This window comes from Rhea americana, unplaced genomic scaffold (assembly GCF_003343005.1).
Source record: "Rhea americana isolate MKP2758 unplaced genomic scaffold, rheAme1 scaffold_123, whole genome shotgun sequence".
Lineage (NCBI taxonomy): Eukaryota > Metazoa > Chordata > Aves > Rheiformes > Rheidae > Rhea > Rhea americana.
This window is the reverse complement of record NW_028185295.1, coordinates 2,667,026-2,690,871: the sequence shown is the minus strand read 5'-3', so window position 1 is coordinate 2,690,871 and position 23,846 is coordinate 2,667,026. Positions and strand designations below refer to the sequence as shown.

At 44.5% G+C, this 23,846-nt stretch overlaps 1 protein-coding gene across 1 annotated transcript in view; it reads left to right on the top strand.

The window, feature by feature from the left end:
* Positions 1-6: 6 nt before the first annotated feature.
* The window catches only part of EHD3 (EH domain containing 3), a 30,518-nt gene continuing 6,678 nt past the window's right edge, over positions 7-23,846 (top strand). The window contains exons 1-3 of the mRNA XM_085325814.1: positions 7-254; positions 6,482-6,658; positions 11,664-11,761. Of these exons, the coding sequence (XP_085181940.1) occupies positions 28-254; positions 6,482-6,658; positions 11,664-11,761 (502 nt within the window). The 5' untranslated portion in view covers positions 7-27. The remainder of the gene's footprint in view (positions 255-6,481; positions 6,659-11,663; positions 11,762-23,846) is intronic.

Sequence of the window (23,846 nt, the reverse complement as noted above, 5' to 3'; positions counted from 1 at the left end):
CCCCGCCGCGGGGGCCGCCGCGCCACCATGTTCAGCTGGCTGGGCACCGACGACCGCCGGCGCAAGGACCCCGAGGTGTTCCACACCGTGAGCGAGGGCCTGAAGAAGCTCTACAAGACCAAGCTGCTGCCCCTGGAGGAGCACTACAAGTTCCACGAGTTCCACTCGCCCGCCCTGGAGGATGCCGACTTCGACAACAAGCCCATGGTGCTCCTCGTGGGGCAGTACTCCACGGGGAAGACCACCTTCATCAGGTAGCGCCGGCTCCCCCCGCTCCCTCCCCACGCGTGGCGGGCGGCGCGCCCGGGCAGGGCGCCGCTGCGGGCGGGGGAGGCAGGAGCAGCAAATCGCCCCTCCCCGCCGCCTTGTAAAGCCCGAGCGGCTGCCTTGGGCAGGCTTGAGATGAAACTGCCCAAGAGGGGGTTAAACTCTCTTTTCCAGCTGGGCTCAGTGGCAGGGATTTCTGTTCAGACACACTGCGGGCTCAGCTCGCAGCAGCCTCTCTCCTGGGATCATAGCTGAAGCTGCGCTGTCTGCATTTCCTATGTGATTCATAAGCTTAGTGCTAAACTGCCGCCTAACTCTGGTGTGGCTGAAATCTGCGGAGTTACCCCAGTGTAAATCCGGATGCAGGCCACGAGCAGCCCGTCCTTTGTTCTGCCGGCCTTTCTCGATGGCAAAGGTGGCTGGGAGAGTAGGAAGAGGTGAATCCAATTGGCTGTGCCTCTCTAGCAGTGACCTTGAGAAATGCAGGTATTTTTGTGCTTGTACTGCTATTTAATGCCCTAACCAGGAGCCAAGGGCAGAATGCATTTCTGCTACCTTGTCAATCACGAGTCTGGCAAAGTTTAACGCTGAAAAGATTTTTCCTCTGTGAGCAGGTCAGGTAGATGAAGTGCATAAATGACCCTCAGATGCTTCTTTTTGAAGAAGTATATGTTGGAAGAGGAGGATGGGGTTACTGTTCTGAAAATGAAAGAAGCTGACTTGGAGAGTTTAGCGTTCTTTCTACTCCAAATCTTTTCCGTGACTTGATACGAAACATATTTGGAAGGCTTTTTTTCCTCTCTGGGGTATGAACATCTCACAGCAGAACCAGTTCTAAGCTCCCATCCCTGAAGCTGTTTGCTCTGTAACTAGAGTATCTCTTCCAAATGCCCCTGTCTGGACTGTCAACATCAGCTTTTCTCCGCAGCTTCACCAGTGTGCTGCTGTTGGCCGAGTCCTCCTGACCCTGTCTGTTCAGTAGAGTCTTTTTCTGTCAGCCTAAGCTCCTTTTGCAAGAAGTCTGGCCATCTAAAGCATGTTCCAGGCAAAAGGAGATGAACCTTCACTTCTGTAGGAAGGCAGCAGCCTCATAACTCTTCCCTCAGTGAACTGATTCAAGGCTCCCTTCAACCAGCAAACTTCAGACCTGTGATCTCTTCTCTCAGCCCCCTTTGTGTTGTGTACAGGGCTGGGATGAGTCAACCCAGGGATTAGGGTCAAGCAAAAGAGACTAGGAGCTGCTTCCTCATAGCACAAAATGGACATGTGAAGGCCTTCCAGCAAGGCAAAGGTTGCTCTGCACAGAACAGTGAATAAGACAGTGAAAGTCAAGGAATGYTGAAGTGCCTGTGGGCCTCCTGCAATGGGAAAAATATGAAGGCCTAGGACTCCAGTGTAATCACGAGCAAATATGAGGCAGGAGGTGCCAGAAAGTATTGCTGATAGGCATCAAGCTTGAGTCAAAGGCACTAGTCATTAGGGAGCTGAGATAAGCACCAGATTAACACTCAGTTACTGTGGGAAGGCGAGTGGGAGCTAAAACCAATAGCACAGAGGAATTAAAAGAAGTGGGAGGGGGGAACATGGGAGGGGGAAAACAAACACTTGATGTTATCCCCAGATATCTGTCCTACTTCATATTGCATTTTGCTTGTAATGAAATGCAACTTGGGGACATGATAGTGCCACTAAACACTCAGGCAGCATGCACTCAATGCCACTTCACCCCTGGATTCTAGAGCTCTGATTTAAAGAACATGGCCTTAGTCACCTCCTTAGAGCTGGGCCTGCCTCCCAGGGAGACCTCTTCCCTTGCTCCCAGGGAATCTGAAGTGAAATGAGGAAAAAAAACAAAGTTCTYGGGAAATAAATTGTTAGAGCCTTTCTGGAGAGAGCATGTAAGCTGCAGCCTCTTGCAATGAGGCAGCTCTCTCTCTCTCTCTCAGGGGGTGATGAGAGAAGCAAGACARTCAAGGTCAGCTATAAGAAACATTCCTAGAAGTTGAGGGAGATAGGTTGTGCAGGTTGAAGCAAGACTAAAGGCTCTCCTACTTTCAGAGACCCAAAGGGCTCAGCTCTATTTTGCTGTATGAAAGATGTAGAGTCACAAGCTACAGATTCCCTGTTCCTGCTGTATCTGCTCTTCTCACTCACTTCTGTTTCTCTCCCTAGCATCATCTTGGCATAGGCCCCAGGCCTGTATAAAGGCCTGGATGGAGGTAGTAAGCCAGCACCTTTACCTGGGAAGTTAACCACTGTGGCTGGTTGAAACTCCCTAGGCTCCAGTGGCATCCTGCTGCCCTACCTTCTATAACATTATTGCTTTTTATGCTTCCTGTAAGAGGATGGGAAGGCAGGACAGAATACTATTCTTCTAATTAATTTACATTCTGTGGTATTTTCTAAAAGTAATCCTGGCTTCTGTCCAACCATCATAATAATAATAATAAACAAGCCAGCTAGAACCTTACTAACTGTCAACGTGGCTTGCTTTTTTTTCATGCAGCCATCCTTTCCTCCTACAGCTAATCATTTACATGTCCTGGCCTCTCTGGACTCTTTGTCACTCTCTACATGAAGCAGTTCTGGTCTGACCTCCCCCGGGTGGCCCTGAACCTTTCATCTCTGGCTACACCAGGCTGATCTGGCTGCTTCCTCTTGCTCCTCCCTGCTGCCCTCCTTCCCTTTTCCTGTCCTCTCCACCCTCCTGCATCACCTCTCCTGCACACAGCATCCTGCACAGCTCCTGCATGACTCATCGTTAACAGAAGCTGGCTCCCTCCCCCACATCCTGCAGCATTCCTGCCTGGAAAGCCTGGAATCTCCTGCTGGCAGGGGAGAGGCAGCAGCAGGCTGGACTCTGCTCCCTGCTTGAACTCTACTCTTAGGCTAGGCTAAACCTGCTTGGAAAAGGATGCCCCAGGCCAGGCTAGGCCCAACAYCGCTTCCCTGCTTCTCCCCACAAGCTGGAACTGCTCTGAATGGGGGCAAGCAGCATGATGCTCCCAGACAGATGCCTGCTCCAGACATCTCTCCAGTGAACAGACCGGCTGTAAATAAATGTTTACCTCCCTTTTGGCACCTTCTGCAAACTATCCCAACTGTCTGGAGGTAGCAGGGACTGCTGGAGATGGTCACTCCTTAGTCCCTTGCAGGTGTTCAGCAGCTGAGAGGAAGGCATTCACCATTGGTGCAGGAAATTGCCCTACAGCTATTGGTCAAGCATCTTCAACAAACCATTCAGCTTGTGATTTCCTCCCAGAAATCACCCGGAAGTGTAGCAACTACCTGTTCTTTAGTGCATCTGTTAGCAGAGGCAGCCTGTGTCAGTGCCTTCCTCCCATCAGACAAGTCAATAGGTCCCCTTGTATTTGACTTGTGTACAATGGGATCCTTGTGCTGCAAACACCCTGCTATACAATGCACCCGAATCTCCCACAGAAGTCTCACTTGAAGATTTGTCCTGGCTAGTATTGTAGTATCTATTTTCTCTCTCAGATTTCATACCACTTGTTGTCCGTTAACTCTATTAGCATTACCTTATAGCTTCTTCTGTAGCAGTGCTTTTGTTGCTGGTTTTTGTTGTTTAAGTCTTATATAAAAAATAAACACAGAAACACTTTGAAACAGTAGATGAGTGGAGCTGTGATAAAATTCTTTCCAACAGCCTGGCTGGAGGAGGAGTGTTGCTATTATATGGAGGACTTTTGCTTAGGCTTTCTTAGAAGCCTTGTCTATAAATGACAAACAAAACCTACAGGCTTTTTTCTGTCACCCAAGAGCTATCATGTTGCTTGTGCATGAAACAAATGGGTTATTGTTATGATAAGGCTGAGAGCTAGCATGGGGAGTGAGATGTTTCTGAGGAAACACTCCTTATTTGTTGCATTTGATAAAGATTATCATAACCTGTTTCTTTTCTCTATACCATTTGCAAGAGGGAAGACTGAAAGATTTATCTCTATGGATTCCGTGAATGCTCATCTTTGGGTATCTTAGGTATATTATGTCAGACCAAAAAGAAAGTACAAATTAAGAGCAGAGGAAAACTAATATCAGTGATTCCATTGCAGAGATGTCCATCTCGGGGCTAATGTCTTGTATCACCATCCAGGAAGCCTAAGTTTAGTTTCCAGAGTCTGTCCAAGCAGTTTGTAACCCAGTAAATGGTTGTTTCAGTGTAGAGAGCTTTCCCAGGGAATGGAGCCAAGAGTGTTTGCATGATGGTCTGCAGAGTCCTTGATGGAAGAAAAGTCGCTCATCCTGTTCTCAGCTTCTTCAGGCTAGAGGGGTAAATGTAGCTGCCAGGAAGGTGTATTTGATCACCAGCTGGGGGGTGGCGCACACATTAGCATCAGTCTGATTCTGCTGAGCAATGACCTGCAGCTAAAGGAAGGTTTAAGGAATCCCTGCATAGCCTTTAACTGGATAGAACATATCCACCCATGAAAGGGTGGTTTCTTTTCTTTCCTAGATTTTTTTTACATTATTGGGAAGAGTTGAACAGCTTCTACTTAATCCCTGAGTAGTTCCCATTAAGAGAAGTCAGTCTGCGTAAGACTTGGAAAGCACTTTGGGTGAAAGTTATATGAAAGTACATAAGACATCTGTGATGAGGCTGGGGGAAAGCAGCTCCCAAGGGAATCCTGGAAGTCCTTGCTGGAGTTATTCTTGCTGCAGCTATGCTCTTCATTACTGAGTACCAAGCCAGTTGTCATGTTGCATATCCTGGCCATATAGCTGTTCGTTTTGCCTTTAGATCCAGTTGTTTTCTTAGAGCATGATTTGGCCTTGTCTACTAGGAAGTAAAGATGCGTTTACAGACATGGTGTCATAAATGATCCTGCTGGATGAGCACAAGTTTTTTTGTTGTTTCTAAGACACTGGATTGAAATAACCTCTGTTAAAGTGATGAAGGTGGAAACTCCAAATAATTGATCAGAAGCTTTCATATAGTCCTTCCTGATAAGGCTCAGCTGAGTGAGCCAATACTGATTGCTAGGCACACTGATCTCAAAATCATGAAAAATTGCTTGGCCTGCCTTCCTCTCCTTTTTCCCTATCCCCTGAATGTATTGGTAACATCACTGTAGTTCTCTATTTATCTTACTTCCTTACAAAGAGCAGGTCAAAGCAAGGAAAGTACCAGCTATCTATTATCAGTCAGCAATAACACAACTTTAAACTAGCCTCCCCATTGCCTGGCAGTCGTTTGTTCCTCATGTAACAATCCAGAGTTTGTCACTAGTCTAGGTAGTCCAACATCATCCCACACTGGGGCTGGAGTGCTTCTAGTGCCCTGTCACAAGTCATGTGGACACAGCAGTCTTAGTTCTCAGCACAGGACCAGCCAGAGGGATCTTTTCTGCACCCAGACACACAAGCACGGCCCTAACCTCAGTGATGGCATTTGTCCCCTTCACAGGCTAAATGGAACTGTCACATGGAGGCCACTGACCCACCTTCAGTTTGGCAGGACAAGTCAGGATGTGCTGCTAGTGCCCTGTTTAAAGTCTGGCAGCCCCATGGGTGACTAAAATTTTCCACTGTACCTTCAGAGAGGCTGCCAGAGACTTAAGAAATAATAAGGAATTCTGTGCTTACTGTGCCATTTAGCTTGATAATAAATATTGGGATACGTTCTGCCACCCACATTCTTAATTCTCAATCTGCTTGAGCAGTTTATATTGCAAACCTGTAACTGCATTGCAGAAGCATCAGGAAGGGAGACTTGAGGCTTTGAGAAGCTGGCATTTGAGAGGCTGATTTGGACTGAGACCTAAGCATATTAGTTGGATGAGTCTGCTGAAATGAGCAGCAGTGAAGTAATTAATATTGGCATCAAAGGCCAGTAAGGTTTCAGGATTAACTCCTTGACTGCAGTGAACTGCTGGTTTTACTTTGCTATGCTAAATCTGTTCAAAAGATCTTAGGGATTAATACACGGAATGATCAAACATGATGAGAATCTTTTCCCAGCAGCTGTAATCATCTGAGTTTCTTAATCCACCTAAGTAAGACAGCTTTAAATGTTGAGATACCAAGTAGAAAAACTACCACAATATTTATCGAATGATTCAGTGACAATGCTAAAAATATTCTTGGAAGGAACCACACTCTTGAGCTTCTTGATTACACCTGGGTCTTCAATATAACCTATTTAGGACTTAGGCAGCTCACATCTCATGCCCACACTCATTTTCTTTTCCTGTAGGTACCTGCTAGAGCAGGATTTTCCAGGGATGAGGATCGGACCGGAGCCTACAACCGACTCCTTCATTGCAGTTATGCAAGGAGATGTGGAAGGAATCGTTCCTGGAAATGCATTGGTGGTGGATCCCAAAAAACCATTTAGGAAACTCAACGCCTTTGGCAATGCCTTTTTGAACAGGTCAGTACTCAAAGACTTAGTTGCTTTGGAGTGTGAAGCTAGAACCTAAAGAGCAGCATAACTAGTAATTTAAAGGAACAAGACGTTATGCTCTTCTCCTTTTTTTCCCCTATGCACATGGCGGATGCAAAACCATTCCAGTCCTGCTGGATGCACATCCGTCAGTCACTACTGGCTAGACTAACAAAGTGAACCGACCCTTAACTTTACTTGCACAAACAAAACAAGGAAGCCTGTCAACCTTATCCTGGAGGTGTCTAGGGTTGAAACATCTTCATGACACTTCACTCTTCCTTGCTTTTACATTCCTAGCTCCTCCTGTTCTGCAGTCAGTTCAGTTCCTTGAAGCTGAATAGTCTAATCAGATGTAGCTACTGAAATCAGTAAAGAACTGGCCCAATTTGCACCTTTTTGTTTTCTTGCATTTTAATATTGTTCAGCTTCTCTCCATTCTCTGTTGTAACTGAGCTTATTTTATATAAATAACCTCAGATACAAACTGATTACAGCTCTAACATCTTTCCTGTAAGAAACTGTATAGCAAGGGATTCTGGCAGCAGCACTATGGCATCAAGAGTGTAACCTCTTCATTCCCTTGACCTATTCCAGCTGTACTGAGTTGTGAATCTAGGCCTTGCAGGAAGCTAGCAGCACATGCCCATATCCTAGATGAGCACAAACTGTGCCACAACAGGCAGATGGGACTAAACTGTCTGACCATGGCCTACTGGTGCCTTCCCTGTTAATACTGCATGTGGGAGACATTGCAAATATAGCAACTACTCAATTAAATAGCTAGGAAGGCTGGGCTTTGACTCCCTTTCTAACTTCCAAGGCTTTCAGAGCATCTGCCCAGCAAGCGTAGCGTCACCTACCAGCACTGACCGCAGGAGTGTTCGTGGGGGCTTTGATGAGACAGGCAAAGGAAGAGGCATGGAGAGAAGCTCAATGGGAGGAGAGGGATTTAGCTGAAGACATTACAATGAAAAGAGGCTCATGGTGCCTTAGGGTGACTCTGGAAGCAATAGCTGATCACAATGGAGGCTTATCATTCAAATACAGCAATGTTAGTCCTACAGCAGAAAGACTTTAAGATGTTTTCAACATCTTGCAGGGCCCAGAACATTTACATCTGGCCAACAGTCAGGCTGGATCACAGATCACCTTCTACTCCAAGGGGAAGGAGGTGATTTGCACTCTAAAATTAACAGGCCTCCTGCCTGGAGCAGAGAGACAGTAAATCAAAACATTATTCAGGGCATCTCGGCTGATAGCCAAAGACAGCCACAGCTGGCAGATGTTTTGGCCCAGGGGAGAAACAGCTTGAGGAATAACAAAGCAAAATACAGAGAGCAAGAAGCAAGCACACCTGAATTGGACTGACTGATGGATGCTGAATGCAGTTTGTTCCTAGTACAGCCAGGGGTCTCTGTGCTGTTGCTAGGTGCCCATTAGCCTAGTTCAGCATATCATGCTGTGCTTGTTACTCCTTTTTCCTGCTCTTCCTTCTCCTGTGAGGAAAGAGCTAGGCATGTGCCTGGGAGGACGGCAGGGCAGAGAAGTACGGCACTGATTCAGCAGCAGAAGTGCAGTCCTGCTGGCAATGCAGGAAGAGAGTAGCCAGGACAGCTAGTTAACTCCTTTTCCTGCTGGCAGATAAAGAAGGGGTAATGATTTTTGAACTGGTGGAGGAAGACATACTGAGGTCTGCAGCATAAGCATCACAGTGCTGAAGATGCAGATGGTAATACCCAGCTGATTAGGAAATAATGCACATGCACAGAGGGTCAGAAATTTGGTATATGTAAGTCAGGATACACCCACTGAACTGGATCAGTGCACCTCTGCTTACTCCTGCAAGCCTGACTTCTTGGCAAGAGAGTCCAGAATTGCCTCTGCCTTGCACCCAACTAGCCTGTTGCTGCTGTGTGTGCACCAGGGCACTGACCTCAGCTAGGAGGCTATAAGCAAGAAATTCAAAGCAGGGAGGTGATGTGCAGGAGCCACCTCTGTGACTTAAGAGAGCAACTGCAAACAAGTCTACTTTATCCTTCAGTGGTTAAAGGTGTTGCTTGGCTGTGGGCACCAGTAGAAAGGAACAGAGAAGTCCAAGTCAGCGTTCATAAAAAGCACTCTGGTCTCGACTGAGAGGTGGTAGTCAATAGTGCTGTGTCCAGCAGGACATAGAGCCTGCTGCCCTGGGGGAGCTGGATGGAGGAGAAGCAGTAGTGAGAATCCAGCCTCAGTTAGTACTTCCTTCCCAGCAGAGATTAGTATCTTCTGCCTTCCGGGAAGCAAGAGAGGAGTGGTACAGTCAGGCTTTGGTTAGGAGACAACAGGTGATAGTGTTGCTCAGTCTTTCTCCTCCCTTCCTTCTTCCCAGGAGACAGAGCCTGTGCCCATACGTACCTGGGCAAGACCAGAGATGGGGCTGATGAACATCCTTGGATTGAAAGGGGGAATTGTGGGCCTGCATTACCATACTCTGGTCCTGTTTCTTGTCCTGCTCTCCTTGCCACAGGTGCTTCTTGGGTATTGAGAGGAGGGGCTTTTCTTAACTCAAATCTGCTGGTACTATCCCAGCTCTGGAAGGATCTCAGCAGAGAGATTACAAGTTGCGCCTTCTATCAGGATGACTTGTTTCCATCAAAGGCAAAGCTAGGAATTTCAGCTGTTTTGCATCATGTTGGCTCGGTTGATGGTTGCAAGATTCCTCCTGCCTCCAAAGTCTTTCTGTCTCGGGAGGCTAGTGTGAAGTCTCTTCTGCTTCTGTGTTATCAACAGCAGGGGAGATTGTGGATAACAAATTCCTCCATCACCTCCCCGCTCTGCCTGTAGTGGCACTGACAGTCTTAATTTGGCACTGTGCTCTTCCCTTCATATGGTCCAGAACAGAATTCGGTCATGCTCCCTGAGGTACTGCAGTTTTGCTGGGACAGCAGGAAGGCAGCAGCCTTCACGACCTTGCCAGTAGACCCAGAATACATTTACTCACACTGGCCTCTGATCTTGTATTGAAATCTCCTGTGGAGTACTTTTTCTAGAGAACAGGATGGAAAATCCCCTTGCTCAAGCCATTTAGTATTAGGCCAAAAGGAGTACTTAGGAATATAACAATGGGTGTTAACCCGGACTGGCAGGAGTGGGTATAACACGACCTACTGAGCCTTTTGTTCTCTGCTGATAGGCCTCCTGCACAACACAGAAACCATGCCAGCTGCTGTCTTCTGCCTGGTTATATGCATTCAGAAATGCTCCCTATTGCCACCTCCTAAGCTGTGGATGAGGGAGGGAAAGACCAGAAGATTTGGACTGAAATAGCTGATAGCTCAGGGAAGAAGACACTCATCTAACCCATTAGGATTCATTCCTGTCAAAATCACCTTCGAGTCATACAGGTAGAAGGGTTGTGGTGTGGCTGCAGCATAGCCTGGAGGAGTTCATAGCTGCAGGGACTTCATCAGCACCGACTATAGCACTGCAGTACTCTCTCTACCTTGACTGCATCTAGCAGCGCTTGTGCCAAGCCTGTTCCTTTATGTGGTTGGTTCTGCTGCCTCCTACAGGAGCACATGCTTTTATGCCCAGGTATCACACCACATGATTAAAATACCCCTCCCTCCCTCTCTCTGTATACACACACACTTATATATGTGTGTGTATATATATCAACCTGGAGTACCATCACAGAAAGACTAGCCATGAAATGCTAGCAGGAACTATGTAACCAGATATGCTTCCGCTGTCCTTTGGATGTTATCAGCAACTGAAATAGATGAACTGCAACTCACTGAGAGCAAATGCAGGGTACTGTTCTTACACAGAAAATTGTGCAAATACAAGTTGGGGAACAACTAGCTCAGAAGCAATCACACAGAAATGGAGCTGCAGAGGACGGGAGGAGCGAGTTACAAGTCAACAGTGTCATACCACTGTGAAAAAAAGCAAACATCTAACTGAGATAAATAAACAGGACTGTCATATGTAAGAGACAATGAGCAATCCACCCACTCTGTTCAGTACTGACAAGGTCACAGCTGGAGTACCACATCAGGTTGAGGCATCATGCCTGAAGAAATATATGGAGCAGTATCCAAAAGAACACTGCAGAAGTCTTCAAAGATTTAGGAAACATGAACTACAAAGGGAGCTTGAGAGAAGTGAAAGATGAAAAAGTTGTTTTCTTTAGAGGAAAGGTTAAGGGGAGTCATTATGACAACACTTGAAAAAAATGTATCTGTTGCTACAAAAGAGGAAAAATAAAAACTTTTCTGTGTCTACTGTTAAGTGTTAAGAGGAAGACTTTCTACTGTAAGAGCAATTAAATGATAGTCTGGAATCCCAGATTGCTGAGTCTTTACCATTAGAAATTACCATCATTAGAAGTTTGAAGACTACTTTAGACAAACAGCTGTTTGACCCTGCCTTGAGGCACAGCAATGGACTGGAAAGCCTCTTGAGATCTCATGCTGCCTAGGCTTTAAGATTTCTGTGGTGTGAGAATAGCCCATTTTGTTTTAATCCTGATTTAAAACAAAAATAACAAAAAACCACTTACAACATCACTTTTCTTTCTTTCTTTCTTTCTCTTTTTTCTTTTTCTTTCTTTCTTTTTTTTTTTTTTTTCAAGACAAGTTACTTTGGTTCACGTGAGTTCAGGACCCTGCAGGAGAACACTTGAATGAAAGAACCCCGAAACATCACTTCTTGCTAAAATCTAAACAGCAAATGAAAACACTTGGATTGTTCCACATTGTTTTTCATTAATAATTACCAATATGGGTCCAGCATAGAAGACCTGTCTAAAATCAGTGTTCCAGAAGAAGCAGAGAAAATGCTCAGTCCTGCTTTTTCATCTCTTTAATAAAGAATAGCTCCAAGTTCTAGTAGGAGACCTGGTCTATAAGTGAGCTCAGAATCTGGACTGTCCTATACTGCCTGTGATGTTCAGCAAGTCATAAATACTTTTTTTGTTTCTATTTTAAATGCATTTATTTTTGTGCAGGTTTGTTTGTGCGCAGCTACCTAATCCTGTACTAGAAAGTATCAGTGTCATTGATACACCAGGAATCCTTTCTGGAGAAAAGCAGAGAATTAGCAGAGGTAAGTCCCAGATTCTATTCTCTTTCCTAGGACAGGATTGGAAACTAAATAGACTATATGCGAGTTTGCCTTCAGGCTGTACACATTTGAGACAGAAACACTAGCAGGGACCTCTCAGAAGTACAACACAATGTTACAAATGTCTCTTTGGACTTCCCTTGCAATATGCTGCAGAGGACTTCCAATGCTCACAGGGAAGGCTGTTAACAGGAACAGCAATGCCTGTATTAGAATGGGTCCAGTATTCCTAGTGGAACATACTTTTAATCAGAAAATATCAATTAATCAGAACTTGTATGCTTTGCAGAAACACCTGCATTAAGTGGTGTACTGATGAAGCACAGGCAAGGCTCCGGTGGCAGCCAGCCTGGTTTCCTTCCATTTGGCACAGAGGGTTTCCTCACATTGTCCAGGCTTCCTGTATCTGCTGCGAGATTGGGATGGGTCTAAGAACCACTGGCACTCAGGTTCCTTGTTGTGTCCTGAGGACACTAGATGGGTCTCATGAATAGCACAAAGTCTTTCACTGAATAGGCATTTGTATGCAAAAGAGTGGAGAGAAAGTAGTGGAAGGTAACAAGTAAGCCTACAGTTTTGGAACCCTTCATGCTACTCCTGTCTCCACTTGCCTTCTATCAGCTTCTGCCTGCAGTATAAATTTGGGGGAAAATCATTTAGAACAAGCATTTCACACGTGACTATTTCTTTGTGGTATTTACCTCAGTTAATACGAGGGCACCAACTCAAAGCATTTGAATGTCTAGGCTGGACCCCCAAAGTGGGCAAATCTTGATGTTTTACCCTGACATCTCAAGTCATTCTCCTCCTCTGTAAAATGGTGGTGGCAGAGCTCATCTTTCTTGCAGGCTCCATTGATAAAGCTGGTAGCTTTATCAAAGCGGTACGTAAGCAGTGTTAGTGTGCCAAGAGTTGTTATGACACGATAATGACAGGCATAGATTGATGTTTGAAAAGATCAGTTCTCGTTCACACCATCTGTTTGCGATGCATAATTAATTTTCAGCACCGTGGGCCCTACCTGAAATGCTAAGGCCTTTCCCAGTGTTATAACTCTCCTTTGTGTTGAAAGTACACTTGGAAACTTTTCACTGAGGAATCACCTTGCACAGAGCCAAATCATATTCATTTTACTGAGATCGTCCATCACAAGATCTCAGCTAAGAAAGTGTCAATAAAGTTATAAGGAACAACTAAGTTGATTGAAAGCTATTGATTCAAACTAAACTGTTCCAGCATGGGTCTTTACACTGCTAGGGGATCATGAATTCTTTCTAGGAAGTCTACAAAAGGTAATCAAGAAGTTCAGACCTTCATCAGAATGCTTAAAACATGCTGCATGAGCATCCCTACCTCTAGCAAGAAATATTTAAGAGTCTGCAGAGAAACAGAAATTGAAATTAAGTAGTGTAAACCTTTCCCAGTCAAAAAATGCAACTGAAAGCCACTGGTTTTCTTATGGAACTGTTGTTATGATGAAATTTTGCTTAGAGGAAAACTAAAATATTTCTTTCTTTTGTTCTTTTTCTTAAAAAAAGTCAAAATTGACCCATTTCAAGCCTGAAAGAAGTTTCCTTATTTTCCTTATCCCCACTCTGAAATCTCCTCACCAATTCAAATCCTAACTTAAATTGCAAGAAAGAAAAATCAATTTGCCAGATATCTTCAGTACTAAAAATATCCTCTTGCAAAATGTACTATCATTTCCTTTCCCCCCTCTTGCAAAATTTCYCTATCAGCCTCCTCGGGGGCCTTGGAGCCCCATTCCTACAGCTACACTAGTAAATGACAGCAATGCYAGAGCATGCTGATACTCAGCTGTACACTGTTAAGTCAGTCATTGGTGTACTTTGGCCCAAGTCAGCTAACACCTCCCCAAACATCTGAGCATAGCTGAAGAAACGGCACAGGCTGTGAAACGTTCTTCATAAGCCAAAGAGGAGCTTCATTTGTCTAAACATTTGCATACTGTACCTATTTGTAGGACTGGAGGCCTATCTTAGCACTTGAGGCCAGTTCTTCCCAGACAGCTCTGCTGCATTTAGTGCAATTAAAGTGGAGGTGCCCTGGCCCTGTGACTGTAGGGGCCGGTTGGGACACTCCACCCGTAGCGTTTTTGCGAGGAGATGAGAAATAAAGACGGAAGTAGCTACCTCCTGCTCCAAGGAGCTTTCTCTGTTACGCTTCCAAACAGTCAAGGGGCTGTCACATTGTTAACTGACCTGATCACAACATAGTTAGAATTACAGTGTAGGTGAAACCTTACTGCATCACTGTGTGTATCCAGGACAGTCTGAAGCYGGTCACATCGGCCAGGTCATATGGCTTCTCGAAAGTTACAGGACCAGCTTCTCATGTGATTTAGATCAACACAGTTCTGTTGAAGCTGGCGGAGCTCCAGTGATTTCCATCTGCAGGGGATCTAACGCAGGGAGCAGAAAGAGTCAAAAGAGTGCCGAGGTGCTTATGTTTAGGAAGGGCTGCTGCCAGGCATTGGCTTGAGTTTATCTCAAGGAAGCTGTTGTTTGAAAGGGAGCGCTCACCTCCTAGCTCTCATRGAGGAGGAAAAGGAAAAAGTGGTRTGGCTRGCTCTTTTTTCCACCAAGTTTGCAAGTCAGCTGCCCTCATTAGCAAGTTGGTTTTGGAGACGGATAGAGCAATAATGTGGTTTCTAGGCAGAGAACAAGGCAGGAACTGCTGACACAATAAAACACTCCTGTCATTCTATACCTTCTSAGCCTGCTCAGAATTAGCTTGGGAATGAAGCAAGACCTGAGGGAGTCTTACAGAGGTGTCCGAGGAGACACTTTGAAGCTTCTTAACAGCTAAGAGTAGGGGAGGAATGGGGATTCCCCCCCCCCTTCCATCAGCTCTTCTTATCCCCACTATTTGTTAGTAACAGGTTTCAAGACCCTCAGACAGGGGTACCTGTGGTACAGGGTCAGGAAAGGGAGTGGGTAGCAGAGCAGCTTCTTACTGTTACAAATTTGAAGGAGAAAGTAAAGATGCAGAAGATGTGACAGGCTTTCCTTGSCTGCCCACTCCATGTGAACCAACGGCATTTCTAAAAAGGAAATTTCTTTCAATGGGAACATCAGAAGTCTAATGGGCTCCTTTCCTATCAAGGCAGCAAAAGCATTAGCTAATCTACACAGTGCTAACACAGCAGGATACCGTAGTATTAAAGCTCAGTAGTCCTTTAGGGCTCACACTGAATCTCAAGGCAATAGCTGCTCTGTTATTGCATCCATGTTTCAGGGAGCAGGAGTGAGAAAACTGGCTTCACAGGAATAGTTCAAGGGCTAAGACCAGATTTTGAAGCTTCTCACTGGTCTAAACTCAACTCTGACTTAMATTCACTGCCAGACTAAAATGACAGCAAACCCAATCTCTTCTCTGATGTGCTGGCAGCGTGCAGAAGTACCAGAGTTCCTRTGTTAGCACTGATGGCAAGCAATCTAGTACAGCCAGCAGCAAAGCTGCAAGTCTGAGTGTTCCTCCAGGAATGCCCTCTGTTCACTGAGAAACAGAGCTCTGCGCTGGCCCTCTTCCAGGACACCGTTAATGTGATTCTAGCAGTCACCTTCCCAAAGAGCAGCCCGTGGAGTTTCCTGGGTAGCAGACATGCAGGTTTAGGCTTGTGAGCAGTCGACAGCTGTGTAGTCTGTCATAGCTGACATACACATCCCCTAGGCATGCAGTGAGATCACTGGTATGAACACAGCTGCCGCTACACTCAGAAATTGGTAAAGGCAAGGAGCCTAGCCAAGGAGCTGCCTGCAGCAATCTGTCCTGCTGAGCTCCCATGGCCTTGCATGCTCTTTGGTCACAGGCACCCATGGTGTCATAGCTGTTGTGCTTCAGGGGTGGAAGCTAGAGCCGTAGGACATAAGGAAGGATATCAGGGCACAAAGCATCCTGCCCTTCACTGCTTCTGTGCTCTCCTTTCCTAGAGGACAGCTGTTTCTCCTCAGGACTTTTTCACATGCTGAGGTGCAGATCTGTGTCACCATGTAAAGAACTGGTCATTGTATTGCCCTGTCCTTCACTGCAGTTCCCTCTCCTTTGTTTTATTGTGCCCAGTTGAGTATAAGGTGACAGCAAGTTGCATAAATGCTTGTAGTGGGGGAAGTATTTGTGCCAAAGCAGCACAGCCTTGGCTGCTTTGATCGTTTGATAATAATGCAGGTGGTATCCATTTGCAGAACACTGTTCTGGTGTCACATGATGAGCCCTCACAATCCTGCTGGGAGGGAAGACAAGAAAGGGAGGTTTGCACTGGGATAAACAAGGACAAACTGGGGGACCTCAAGTCAGGTCATGCAGCACARTAGAGCCAGGACAGGAGCTAGGACTCAGTCCTAATTCATCACCTTGCTCAGTCTGCCAAACTAACAGAGCCAGCCTTGTAAAAGCAACTCATGGAGGGCTGAGCTTTACRCACACTGCTATCAGTCTCTGGCTTCTTGCTACGTTCAACCTACCCATGCTCTGGGCTAAGCAGATAGGAGTCTGCCAAGTTCAGTGACACCATGGCCAAGCTGTGTTTGATCCCTGTTTTAGCATAGGGCATGAATACGTCCTGACCACTTAACTTTTATCTTCATTCTTTGTATATTGTCACCTCATCTCTTTCCCCTGTTAGCAATAAGCATAAGGTCCTAGTCAGGAGGTAAGGACTGGCAGCAGTGTTCCCTGTTAGCTTTCTTTCCAGTAAACACCATTACAGCTGCCTTCCAGCCTTCCACACATTTCTATTCTGCTTGCTGCAGTGCATCCCAGGCTTCCTATAGCCAAGGAAAAAACACATGCTAGCCATGCTGTCTGTCCTGRAAAGGAAGAATTCACAGTGACCAGCAGCTTCAGCACTGGGGATATTTAGTCACTAGCCAGCCTGCCAATAAAAAGAACAAATGCTAACAGTTAGCAATCTTAGGCAGCTACAGAGCTCTCAGTGTTAGCCTTTTTCTTCCAAGCATGTTTTTTTGAGACACCATCAGTCTGAGAAATAGTCTCTCACTTCATAAAGAGTTGTTTAGGGTACAACGGCAACAAAAAAAAATATTTTTTCCAAGAGTTTTGTCACATTTGCTAGCAACAACGTAATATACAACTAGAAGCATTAAATGGCACACATTTCAAATATTTGCTATAATATCCCCTCTGGTAGCACTTGTTTATATTTTGTTTACGTTTCAGTCTGCCTGGGAGGACGAAAGTGTACTGGTTAGTTTTGGTTTCCCAGTTCACCTCCATTACTACAGTGCTATAAACACTCTACGAGCTTGCTTGGTTTTATCACAGTCTCACAGGCATGTACTGTCCCTGCAGGCTCACTGCAGCAAAGACTTGAGTTCTTCCAACCATGCGCTTCTGTGCTTTATTCAAGAGCAAAGTGAAAATAAGCAGAAAACCTGCACAATTCTGGCCCCCTTTTTTCCTAGAAATGTTTGAAGATGTCAGCCTGACAGTAGCCTCCTGGCTTGAACAGCAGAATACAAACAAAAGCTGAAGATTTTACTGTCTCATGATTTTTTAAGCCAGTCTCRTGATCATTTTGGAATACCAAGCCATAGTTTTGTTTGGGTGGTGGGGGAGAAGGGGCAGTACCCATGATCTGGACTAGAACTACTGCTTTCAGCAGTTTCAGTTTTTCAGAACTGGAAGAAAAAACATTCATACAAAAGAAGATAGATAGTTGCACTGATAGAAAAGACTGTGCCGCTTTTTTTTTTTTTAATTCTTGTTAGTTTATAGCTCTTGATTTTTGTTACCAAACAAGTCTGATTTTTAAAACTACTAGTTTTGTTCATTTTATTCTCCACCGTGCACTCCAGAAATTTCCTAGGTTTCACCTTCATGAAGGAGAGGGTCATRTCTATCGGTATCTAATCAATTTGTATTATTTATGCACATCATATTTTTTCAGAGTCCTGAGCAATAACAGAGGAATACTATATTTTCTAGTTACTAGTAGCAGTGGTCACTTAAGACTTTTACTCCAGATGGCCATTTCAGGTTAGGTTTTCAAACACGATCTCTCCCCAGATTTGAAGTATGTTTACTGAAAGAACTGTTTGCTTTTGGACRCTATAATAAAAAAGCCTCTTTGAAAATATGGGCTGTGCATCAGTGCTGCTATGTACTAACTGCTCTGGAAGACTTAGCCTTTATTTAGATAACCTATGAAGTCTCAAAATCTAGCTATGAAATATTTTGAGGATTGGCCGAAATACCAAAAAACGCTCAGGCTATTTGTCATGAATGACAAAGATATAAAGGGAAGAGGGGACAAGCTCTGCAGTGTGCACACAGAAGCTAAACAGACTGTTTGAAGGAGACCTGGCTGTTGACCTGTGCTCTTTTCAGTTTAATACCATCAGATTCAAACATGTCTAGTGAGGTTTTTCTTTATTTCCACTGACAGAAAGCAAGAGCCCTTTCAGGCCCCTAGTCTTTTCYCAATCCTGAAACCATCCAACCCTGAAAGCATTGCAGTAAACAACCTGAAAGCAAGAGAGGATGATGTACCRCTCCCGCTACYAGTTAAAGTAAATATCAGCATTAGAAATCCGAGACCAGCTCATCTTTCCTATCTCAGAACAATTAGGCAGATTTGTTGTGTAGTGTTGAGTCCCTTTACCTTTGCTTTGGAAACCTTTAAATCTCCAAGATGAGTGTAACACTTCCAGTAGATCCTTGCAAAGATAGAAATGTCATTTTTCACATGCTGCTAGTGTGTGAATCACCAGCTTTAGAACAGGTTATTTCTTTAAGCACAGGGAAAGGCAAGCTGAGACCTGCTCTAGAAATTATAGCATGTAACATTCATACAAGTCCTTTCATCCTGAAGTATTTCTGCCTACTTCCCAATATACCTAAGTTATATATTACAGGAATCTCTCTGTATCTCCTTGAAAAGCTGCCACTTTCAGAAAGGAGTACAGCCGCTTTTTACAAAAATTGTTTAGGATGAGCTGCAATGAGGTATACCCAGTACTTATCTCTACTTTTYATCTTCCCTTCTGCCCTCTTCTGCTTGTCCCACCAGCTACTCACCTTGAGAGAAACTTCCTTAAATCATTGTGAGAGTGTTTCATCTCTCAAACTCTTCCCCTGACCCCTCCTTTCCACCTTCCCTTCTTCCATCTCCACTCTCCAGTCCTTTCCCCTCATCTTTTCCTCAGGCAGATGTACTTTCCTCCTCACAACCACCCACCTCTGTGCCATCCTTCCCTGGGTTTCACAGCAGCCACTTTCAGCCACAGTCTTACTTCTTTTCTTTTAGCCATCTGTCACACTCGGGTGACACCTACACCTCTTGGCACTCTCTCCTCCTCCAGCATGGACTGCCAGCTCATTTTGCCTTGACAGATTCTTCTTCCCTAAACTTTGAACTGCTTTCATGCCAGACATCACTGACCAGCTGGACTCAACCTCCAACCCATATCATTCAGTTTAAAACCTCAGATCAAGTCATTAGCTCTGAGGAGTAGGCACTCATTTCATTTCCAAGAGTTGCTCCCTCTCTAGAGGCTCACAGTTTGCTATTCCAACCATCCCATTTTTCTGCTGATACTGTCCTTAGGCACCTGACACTGACACACGCAGCAGCCTTGACCAACTTACTGAAATCCTCAGTTACTGGATAGGCACAGAGGGGCACAGAACAATAACCCTCTGCCCTCTTGAGGGCTGTGGTCTGATGGCTTTTCAATCTGTGGATAACAGCAACTTTAAAAGGGTGGTGAGAAGGGAAATCCCAGTCACTAAAATTCATTTGGAGGGAGATGAATTGCTAAAAGAAACAGCACAGTATAAAGCAGTAATGACAGCAAACTATAAGATATCTAGTGCAAAGAAACAGCTTTGTTTTTTATTCAGCACTTCTTGACATTACTATTCCCATTCCATCCTACTTGAGCTCCCTCACAGGGTCCACAAGCCAGCAAATCCAGCTAAAGTGTGCTTACTATCAGACAAAAAAAAATGTGTAGCTACATGGTGAGAAATGCTGAACCACTACCTACTCTCTCTCACACACAGCTGGTTTAAACTGGTTCTTAGAAAGCRTTACAGCCTAGTGGATTTTATGCTGGGTCAGGTATCATCTGTCTTCCCGCCATCAGCATAGAGACTATATCATGTCTGGGCTGATTTGACAGAAATATAATTGCATAATCCTGCCTGATCTGGGTTAAATGCAAGCTGCCAGGTATTCTGATTGTGCACAGACAAGTACTCATTAAGCTACGGCCTGCCTTACAAAGTCTGGGTAGCAAGGCATCTGCAAGAAGATCATTTTCTCTGTAGACTGAATCTACTGATAGTCCYACTGACTTGTCAATTGTGTGTTAGATCTGTTAAATCTTTTCATGCTATCAGAAGTCTATCCCATGAGAAAGAACATCTGATAGAAGAAAGTAGTTAGCATGTTCATCTTGTCTGATTTTTCTACTGCCGTACAGTTGGGACTCATTTTCCATTCATGTTCTTCTGTCTGGAGGTTGTGAAGAAGCTGCATCAGTGATATTAGAGCATGTTTAAATATGTATCTTAATTGCTGGACATAGATGTGAGTGCAACCCCAAGCAGCCGGGGATTATTGAACAGAGATTTCGCCATTTCACAGTTCTGTCTCATTCTATCAACATTCCTGTGATAATGGTGTTGTATTTATTTATGCAGTTCTGGCATACAAATGGCTTCCCAAATGCCCCGTAATTTCACAATAAACTATGCTATGTAGATAATTTCACCCATCACCAAAATGCTGCCAAATATAAAATAGTAATTGGCTGCTTTTGTGAGAGGCCTTAGCAACATTCTACAACACTTCTTTAAAATAGGGTGTAAAGAATCAACACATTTGCACTGGAATGAGCAAGGGGAAGTTCCAGACAGAAAATTCCCAATTGGACTGTAGGTTAAGATCACTTCTTCATCTAATCTCACACTGAAATAAACTGCCAGAAGAGAGTAAAGTTAGGTTCTAAGCATTTGTCAAAAAAAAAAAAAAAAAAAGTAATAGAAGTAATGCTTGGTTTTAGTTACAGAATGAGCCTTCTGTGTTTTCAGGTGTTGACCACCTTCAGCTCTTGCTGAAGTTGGACAAATTGGTCTCAAGTTCTCCACATTGTTGAAAAAGTTCTCCAAAAATAAGAGCGCACTACACATTAAAATACAAATTTAAGATCTTATCTTTTGATGTCTTTATTAACAGCTTGCCCTTAGAGTTTCACACCTTGGCTGTCACCTTGGTATCCAGATGCCTGAGTAGCTGAGTAACAGTCTACTTTTTTTAAATGTGCTAAAAGCAAAAATAAAACATTGACCCTATTAATCTCCTGTGTAGTAATTCTCTAGGTAGTTGGCTATTTGAGAGAGCAGCAGCACAGATCAGGTCAGTGACACCAAGCAGATTGTTGTAAACACAGGTCTGTCCCACCTGCCCTGTGTTTTCTACACATTATGGTAAGCATTAAGGAGAATTATAACGCTTCAGATATTTTTTCTCTTTTCTGTTCTTCTAAAGTATTCTGTCAGTTAAAAACAAAATACATATGCGTACACCTTGGTTTTCCTGACAAGTACCTCCATACAGGAGAATGCAGGTATGATCAGCACTTGATAGTGCTGCATGCCAAGCTAGATGTTTCTTGCTTAGCTGGGCACCAACGTGACATGTGTCATGCATTCCCTTAAGTGCTACAAAGATGATCAGAGGGCTGGAGCATCTGCCCTATGAGGAACGGCTGCGAGAGCTGGGCCTSTTCAGCCTGGGGAAGAGAAGCCTGAGGGGGGATCTGATCAATGTGACTAAGTACCTGAAGGGAGAGTGTCAAGGGGACGGGGACAAACTCTTTTCAGTTGTCCCATGTGACAGGACAAGAGGCAAAGGGCAGAAATTGAACCACAGGCAGTTCCGCCTGACCGTGAGGGGGAATTTCTTCCCTGTGAGAGTGACAGAGCACTGGCACAGGTTGCCCAGAGAGATTGTGGAGTCTCCTTCTCTGGAGATACTCAAAACCTGCCTGGATGCAACCCTGTCTAACATGCTCTAGGTGACCTTGCTTGAGCAGGGGGGGTTGGACTAGATGATCTCCAGAGGTCCCTTCCAACCTTACCAATTCTATGATTCTAAGTGCCAAGCCAGTGGGCAAGGAAGAGGAGCATATGGATTTGGGCTTTTGTCCTGGCAAGGGATGCAACCCAGTCCTTTGCCCCATCCTGTTGCAACTGCTTTGAAACATTATCAAGTGTTAATCCCCAGGGCTTTGTTCTTTTTTAATAGAGATATGCAGGACAGCTGTCAGGAGAATATCTGTGAACAAGCAAAGAAACTAGGAAAGACATGCTGCTAATCAATCTAGACATCTAATGAAGTCCACAGGGATATTTATGACTCAGTGCGTGTTACCATAGCAGCTGGGAACATACATACAACTGAGCAAATATTAATTCCCTTTTCCTGTTGGGCAGGGCAACATTTTTTGTCCATGAATAGGAAAGATCTCAGAGGGCAGATCTCTTCTATGTATTGCTGTGGATCTCAGAGGGCAGATCTCTTCTATGTATTGCTGTGGATCTGGACTTAAAACACATTGAAGTCAGAGCTAAGCACCTAGACCAATTTCAACAAAACTTGAGACGTAGACAAATCAAAGAGCTGACCTCAGTCTCCCAAGTCCCCAGCTAACATTAAAACCTCCTTTAAAAACAAAACAAAAAAATAATCCCCACTTTTACCAAACTGCTGAAAAGACTGTACAGATGGTCAGATACAGCCCATACTAACACAGCAGGGAGCGCAGCAGTGGCTCTGGCTCCTATTGCCACAGGAGAACCATCCACATGATGTAAGACAGGCCATCACTGTAGTGTTACAAGGTGCCCTAGAGAGAATGACTTTAGTTTCCCCCTTGATTCCCCCCCCAAGGGGAAAGACTGGCAAAAGTAATTGTAGTGTAGTTCAAACATGCCAGCTTGATGAGAATGCATTCAGTCAATGAAACTTGACAGAATTAAATGCACAAACATCTCCAAACAAAGTCACACTGACTCATTGTTTCCATGACGAGAAAACAGGCTGCGTGGCTCAGTGCAGGAAGAGTAAACTGTTGTACCAGACTAGATGACTTGCAGTATACCCCAGGCAAAACTGAACATTAGGTGAGGGCATGTCTGCAGTCTTCAGCAAAGTTTTTTTTGCAGGGTTTTGCCCCCTTCTTTGCAAATTCATGGAACTGCTGAGAAGGGCGCAACTTACAGCCTGCGCTCTGTCTTTAAGTGAAATGAGGTACTGAGGTTGACACTGTTCTGCTGTCTGTGCCTCCTATAGGAAGGAATCAGCATCCATAGCTTTAACGCAGATATGCAATTGGACCCATGGAGGTGAGCTCTCTACAGTATGAATGTCTAAGATTAAAGATTGTTAATATCAGAAAGCAAGCAGGAGCAAATCTGAGTTGTGGGAGGGTCTGACTCCTGAAAGTTAGCAAGATCAGACATACAAACTGAACTAGACAAAGAATACAGATATTGATTACCAAATGCATAGTGGTTCTCTGTTAATAACAGCGTTAATTTTAAATTCTCCAAAGTTCTCACTGTCAGATGTAACTGAGCAAAGAGCCAGGACCCAGCATCACTTGCTTCTGCTAGAGAAGGCACTGCTGCTTTAAGTACACAGGAGGTTCCTGGTCAGAGAAACATCCATCATCCCCACTTATTCCTAGGGATCCCATGGAAAAAAAAACAAGGCAAACTGTCCACATCCCAGCATACTTTCTTGTACAAAGCCTGCTGCTGATGGCTTTACAGTCTAGTACTGTTGCTCTTCTTTGTTATTGAAGGAGCAAACTGTAACTGACCTAGGTGCTAGGTGAAATACTCTACCCAGTAATAATATTCTGCATTTTTACAAGAATTCTCAGTGGCAAACACTTAATACCAATTTATCCAGCTGAAAAGAAAGGTTTACACAGGAATTGCTCCTGACTTCAGAGCCAGGATTTCAGCCTGATTTGGTTAAAAGTTGTAGAGGAGAAAAGGCCAACGGAAAAAA